Genomic DNA, 7228 nt, shown 5'->3' with positions numbered 1-7228 from the left:
GTCTTTAAAGAAAGGGGCCATCTGGTGTGTTCTGTGGTGGAACTAGCCCTCCTGGGAACGGATGCAGCAGAGGTGGAGGAATTGGGAATAAGGGATAACATTTTTACAGGAGGTAGGGTGGGAGGAGGTGTAATCCAGGTAGCTGTGAGAGTCAGTGGGTTTGTAGAAAATGTCAGTATTGAGTTGGTCATTGTTGATGGAAATGGAGAGGTCCAGATAGGGGAGAGAGGTGTCAGAGGTGGCCCAGGTGAATCTAAGGTAAGGGTGGAATGTGTTGGTGAAGTTGATGAAGTGCTCAACCTCCTCATCGGAGCACGCAGGGGTGCCGATGCAGTCATCAATGTAGCGGAGGAAAAGGTGGGGAGTGGTGCCACGTAGCCAACAAAGAGACAGACATAACTGAGGCCCATGCAGGTGCCCATGGCTGCCCCTTTCGTGTTGAGGAAGTGCTAACCACTAAGCTAACGTGCCTTAGAGTCATAGAGATGTACAGCACAGAAACAGACCCTTCAATTCAACTCGTCCATGCCAACCAGATATCCTAAACCTAATCTAGCCCCATTTGCCATACTTGGCCCATATCCCTCTAAACCCTTCTTATTCATATACCCAGCCAGATGCATTTTAAATGCTGTAACTGTACCAGCCTCCACCACTTCTTCTGGCAGCTCATTCGACACATATACCACCCTCTGCACGTAAAAGTTGCCCCTTAGGTCCCTTTTATATCTTTCTCCTCTCAACCTAAACCTGTGTCCTCTAGTTCTGGACACCCCATCCCAGGGAAAAGACCCTGTCTATTTATCTTATCCATGCCCCTCATGATTTTGTAAACCTCTATAAGATCACTCCTTAGCCTCTGATGCTCCAGGCAAAACAGCCCCAGCTTACTCCAACAATTATTCAAACTTTCATTTATAAATTTCATTTACATTTTCTCCTGGATCTGCTGGTAACTTTTATCTTCAATCAGTGATTATGCCACATTTATAGTGCTGTATTAAATAATAATTCCATGTTGTCCTGATAGCTGTTTAGAGCTATGTGGATTGAAGGAGGGAGACACATCATCTATTTACCTCCCTATTGGGAAATTGAGAAGATTGGATCTGATGGTTGCTTGACACACTACTTGAATTTACTTTCCAATGACTTCAATCCTTTTGAAATTTGATTATATTTCTGGTAAAATTTAAATAAATTTAATTTGTTCACTTAAAATTGAGTTTATGCAGTTCAGTGATACCAGATGTTGTTAGTGCAAATATTTTCTTGAGTCGTGGAATAGTTATTTATTACAGCTAAATGCATGAATGAACACATTGCACTTAAACATTTTTCATCTCATTGAGTTGTATTCAAAATGAATTCAAAATGAATTGATGCGTATTTGTAAATGTATGCAGCTAAACACATGCCTTTAACTCCTTTATTTGTCCCAATACTAGCAGCATCCATTAACGTAGTGCAGGTAACTGCAACGGACAGTGTTGTATCAGCCTTTGTGCATTTCTTGTAAGGCTTTTAAATTGAAGACAAACTGAAGCTGTAGTTCCCTTCACCAACAATTTTTTAAAATGCAAAAAAATTCTACAAGCCAAACTCCAGCCATGATTATTAGATTAGATTTCCAATAGCATGGAAACAGGCCCTTTGGCCCAACAAGTCCACACTAACCCTCCAAAGAGCAACCCACCCAGACCTATTCCCCCACATTTACCCCTGACTAACGTACCTAAAACTACGGGCAATTTAACATGGCTAATTCACCCAACCTGCACATTTTTGGATTGTGGGAGGAAACCAAAGCACCTAGAGGAAACCCACGCAGACACAGGAAGAATGTGCAAACTCCATATAGATAGTCATCCGAGGTGTGAACTGAACCCGGGTCCCTGGCACTGTGAGGCAGCAGTGCTAACTACTGTGCCACCATGTTCTTCAGAACCAATGTTTTAATTGTGTTTTGACTTCTGAATGGCATCCATAAATCCTAAAATTAGTGCATGCTTGAGTGCCATTATTTATTGTGCTTTTTCATAGTTGGATAAAAGCGTAACTAAAGTTGTTCTTCTGGAATTCAAAGCAGCTGTTGTACAAACAGGGCAGAAATTCTGTGGTATAGCTGTGAGATTACTTTTGAGATATATAAAATCTGGTTCCTTAATGCAGGCTCTGTTGTGAAGATTCCAAATACTAACAACCCATATCTTTATTAAAAAGTTATATATGCATATTTAACTTTCACTTTTGGCAACTCCTTTTCTCTGCAATCTGCATTCCCTCGATAATAACCTATTCACCTATGATAGCACAGTGCAAAGTAGCGTAAAGTTCAGAAAACTGCATTACCAAGAACCTGAAAGGGATTTTACACTCCTGTTGTCCAGACAGGAAGATCTTGCGTTGGCTCCATTTCAATTACAAGTTCCTGTCAATGGCCTGATTCAGTTGAGAATTAAGTGTTGTCCAGCTTAAATGTACCCTGGCATGGGTCCAGTTTTAAGAGCTTGAATCTCAAGGTGCTGAATGACTTCTGTATCTGCCAAGTTATCTCATGTGCTGTAAGGAAACGAATGCAAATCCACTGCAACTTCTGAATTATGGAAAAGCCATTGAGCTATTATACTAGTTACGAAATTGAGTTGCAGACTTCACAGACTCTTAGAAAAATAAATCTTTGTATGAAGCCACAGTTGAAGGCATAGCCAACACACCAGGACATTACAAAAAATATAGTCCCCACACAAGGAATTTCCACTTTGATCCAGTCCCAGTGCTCAGCAGCACTTTTTGTTCGTCGATGTTCTGTTGCCTCCTAAGGAGATGGAGTTCGTCAAATAACAATCTTTCCATTCAGAATCCTTAGGGGGAGAAAAGGGAAAACAAGAAGGCATGATTTATAGATTCAATTGTAAAAGGCTTGCCAAAAAAGCTCCATGTTAGTGGATCATGAAGGGTTACCGCCAGCTGAATATGTTACAACAAAAGGGAAAAAAAGAAATCAGATGAGTTAATAAGAAAAGACTCCCTCAGCCAATCAAACCCAACTCTATTTCTTTTTCTCTCTAGACTAAGGGGATTCCAAATCTCCTGGTAATTCTTTTTTTCCTCTTTACCTCCACACTACCACCTAACTGCAGTAGTGCTTATATTTTCCCTAGCACCCAAGTTTGTGTGTGTGCAGGACACAGTGAAGAACAAGCGGTGTTTCAGTCTTTATTCATTTTTCACCACCAGGAAGAAAGGAAGCACCCGAGGGACCAGTGACAAGTAATGCCCTTTACATCAAAGGGCAATGCTGTGTGATCAAAAAAGTGAAGGGAGGGAAGGGATTAAATCAAAATAGAGTTGGAGGGGAAAATAAAGCAGTCCACTCCCTGCGGTGCCCACCTCTCCCTGAACAGCTCAAGTGAGTTGGTAGACATCGCATGCTTTTTCTCCAGGGACACCCGGGCTCAGATGTAGCCTGGAAGAGGGGCAGGCATTCGGATCGAACCCAGTTCTATCCCAGAGGTTTAGGAATAACCTGCTGAATCACTGACTGCACTTAATAATGCTAACCTCTAGTCTTTTAAAGCGTGTCAGTTTAATAGGTTTGTTACGACATGTAGGAAGGCATAGCTTTTCTGAGAAGTCTCAGGAAATTGGGAGAACAGCTGAAACCATGGGCTAGTTATAATGCGTGCTATTATCTTGTGGTGGGAGCTTTGAGTAGAAGGGTCTTTTCATGGACTCGCACTTTCCCTTTACGGGGAATTTCTAAAATTGTGTAATGATGGAACACTTTTGAATGAAAATATCACAATCCAAGAAAAGAAGGTTAAGTAAATAAATCTGCTATAGTTACAGTTTCTCAACATAACTACTCCCACATTGTGCATCACACCCTAACCACTGATTAATTCTGTAGCTCAGAAAACATTTCAGTCAAATACTCTGTCTCACTGATAATCGCTGTTAACTTAATAGCTAGTGGGCTGAGACCATTCCAAAGAGGGCAAGGAATTTTGCTCCCTGTTGGTGCTACATCGTTTGCTTCCCTTTCTTAAGGTTCGTGGTGCTCCCTGCCCTGCTCCAAATAGATAACTTGTTTGCTTCAGCAGCAGCTTCCGGCTTGGCATTCTAATAGCTCGGTGCGGCCATCTCACAGCAGTACTGCCTTTCCCAAACCCAGGAGCCATGAATTTAATGAAGATGGGCTTTGTCGTAATTTTTAAAATCTATGCCTTTTGTTATTAAAATAGGTGCTAAGGTATAGTGACTTAACCACTTTTCACTGTCTTGTCTCTGTAAAAAAATAAAAGTGACGATAAATTACTACGTGAAAGTGAGGACTGCAGATGCTGGAGATCAGAGCTGAGATTGTGGGGCTGGAAAAGCACAGCAGGTCAGGCAGCATCCGAGAAGCAGGGGAATCGATGTTTCAGGCATAAGCCCTTCATCAGGAATATGAAATCCTTCTCAGCCTCTCATTTCTGATGAAGGGCTTATGTCCAAAGCATCGATTCTCCTGCTCCTTGGATGCTGCCTGACCTGCTGTGCTTTTCCAGCACCACACTCTCAACAATAAATGACTACTCTATTCTAAAGACAACAAAGCTGTTTTACCAAGTGGTGTATGTTCTGTATCCAGCATGGTATTTGTATCTGACATAGCAATTCTTCTGTTATCTCCTACAAATGAAAATCTAGACACAGACAACATGGCATTGAAGAATCTAGCAGAATATGGAACTCAAAAATTAATATGGAAATATACAGCACGAAAACAGACCCTTCGGGTCAACCCGTCCATGCCGACCAGATAGCCTAACCTAATCTCCAGCTCTTGGACCATATCCCTTTAAACCCTTCCTCCTCATATATCCATTGAGTTGCTTTTTAAATTTTGTTATTGTACCAGCCTCCACCACTTCCCCTGGCAGTTCATTCCATACATACACCACCCTCTGCATGAAAAGGATGTCCCTTAGATCCCTTTTGAATCCCTTTCACCTGTCAGCTTAAACCAATGCCCTCTAGTTTTGGACTCCACCACCCTGGGGAGAAGCTACTCACCCTATCCATGCCCCTCATGATTGTATAAACTTCTATAAGGTCATCCCTAAGCCTCCAGCACTCCAAAGAAATAGCCCCAGCCTATTCAGCCTCTCCCGAGAGTTCAAATCCTCCACATCTTCCCTGCACTCTTTCAGGTTTCACAACATCCTTCCTAATTTCACTCCTGAATGGAGTGCTCTAGCTTTCAGATCATGGCCTTGGCCCTAGACTCACACAGAAATATGAATTAGCACCAGGAGTAGGCTATTCATCCCTTTGAGCCAGCTCTATCACTAAAAAGACCATGGCTGATCTGATTTTGGCCTCAATACAACATGTTGCTGTCTGTCTACTCCTTCACTTCCAACCCGCCCTCCTCCCCCACCCGACCCCCCACCATCCCCCAAGAACCTTTGATCCTCTTGTTCATCAAGAAACTAACTACCTAAATAACTACCGAAATATTTCCGAGATTAGGGAATAAATTGAACAAATTGTTGTTCCTTCAGCTGCCTTCAGAGGCAAGCAGATGTAAACTGTAACTGCTTTCTTCCAAGCAGCAAGATGACAAGCTTGATCCATAGTTTAGGTTGAGTTTGTGTTTACTGGATGCTACAGTTGTTCTCAACAGCTTTGGGACAAGGGAGTAAAAACATTAGGATTCCGGTTTCACCTGATTATTTCATTACATGCAATTGCATCCTACCCCCACCCCTCCCAACATATATATATACACACACACACACACACACACACACAAATGTGCATTAACCTCTCAATTCTGAGACCTTTGACAGGTTTAATTGTTAAGAAACTGATGTAATTTTTACCTGCAACAGAGCTTTTCTGGCAATGTTCTCAAAGGCATGGTCCACATTAATATCTTCTTTTGCACTCACTTCAAAGTAAGGAATGTTGTGAGATGCACACCAAGTTTCTGCCTCATCACTTGTAACCTGCAAAGGTGAAAGGAGAGGATGACCATAATGCGAACACAACTGGAGAATCAGAGTCGATAAGGTTAGTCATTAGTCTGCTCAAAAGAATCTTTCACTTGGAAACTCAGAAGCTGGATTTCGTGCTTTACCTCACCTGATTCTGGAGTTGTTCTTGCATGTCCCAATCTGCCAATCGTGAGTGAACATTAGATTTCTGTCATGTCACTAAAATCAAACTTCCATGAATTTTTGAGCTGCAGATCCACAGGCTCACAAAATTGGCCAGGCAATATATTGCCTTCATGTTGCTCTTGTTCAGGATATGTAAGGGGGCACAAATGTCTCTGACAACTGTTCCATAAAATGTTTCATCAACCTATCATTGTGTTTATGTGTCAGAAATTATGTGATTGTGACAAGGGTGCCACATTATTCCTCTAACTGGTTAATTTACCAACAAAGAAGGAATTTAAAATATGAATTTCTGAACAGCCTTTCTCAAATTCGGCCCATGTTAGTGTTTTCATTACTTCTGAAGTGTAGGCACAAGTGGTAAGATTATAACAACCAGATTGTTAATAGTATGATAATTATATTAAGAAACACCAGTGAAAAGTATCATTTAATTAAGTATTTGAAGTGCTTCCTGTCAAGCTGTTGTGGTGCAGTAGTTGCGTCCCTACGTCTAAGCCAGGAGGCTGGAGTTCAAGTTCCACCTGCTCCAGAGGTGTGTCATAACACATCAAAGAATAGGTGGATTAGAAAATATATTTTGAAGCCTTTCTATAAAGGGAATGCTGGGTGGTCATATATGATGTTGCATTCTGTAGGTAAACCACTTACAGTAAAACTGAGGTATGCCAATATTGCAAGTGATCTGCCCACAAATTTGAGTTAATTAGAGCTGTGAAATAGCCAAAGAAAAAGCCAATTGTAACCACATAACTCAATTGCCTCCAAATATAATCTATATCAAAAAAAATTCTAAATAGAGTAAAGTGGGAAATAAATACTTTCAAATTTTTACACCTTACAATAGCCTGACCTTATTAAGTAAAAAGCATTGAAAAATGTTGGGAATTAGCTTTGAGAAAAGGCAGGAATCATAGCATGCTGTTCGTAGCTGAGTGTGATAGTATCCGCCAAATCTTCAAGGCAATCAAAAGTGGTCTCAATGACGTTGCGCCGCAGTGTGAAATCCCAAAGCCTCTCTACGGTCTTCGTGACTTCAGGTAGGAATGTAGGCA

The 7228-nt window shown here is 41.4% G+C and overlaps 1 protein-coding gene across 2 annotated transcripts in view; it reads right to left on the bottom strand.

Moving 5' to 3' along the window:
- Window positions 1-1415: 1415 nt before the first annotated feature.
- The window catches only part of LOC140467415 (ras-related protein Rab-7b-like), a 28205-nt gene continuing 22392 nt past the window's right edge, over window positions 1416-7228 (bottom strand). For both annotated transcript variants that reach the window (XM_072563757.1, XM_072563758.1), the window contains exons 5-6: window positions 5874-5999; window positions 1416-2864 (exon numbers count right to left, since the gene is read on the bottom strand). In XM_072563757.1, coding sequence (XP_072419858.1) covers window positions 2781-2864; window positions 5874-5999 — 210 coding nt within the window. In that variant the 3' untranslated portion in view covers window positions 1416-2780. The remainder of the gene's footprint in view (window positions 2865-5873; window positions 6000-7228) is intronic.

Source organism: Chiloscyllium punctatum, chromosome 45, assembly GCF_047496795.1.
Source record: "Chiloscyllium punctatum isolate Juve2018m chromosome 45, sChiPun1.3, whole genome shotgun sequence".
NCBI lineage: Eukaryota > Metazoa > Chordata > Chondrichthyes > Orectolobiformes > Hemiscylliidae > Chiloscyllium > Chiloscyllium punctatum.
This window is presented reverse-complemented; position numbering and strand designations above follow the sequence as displayed.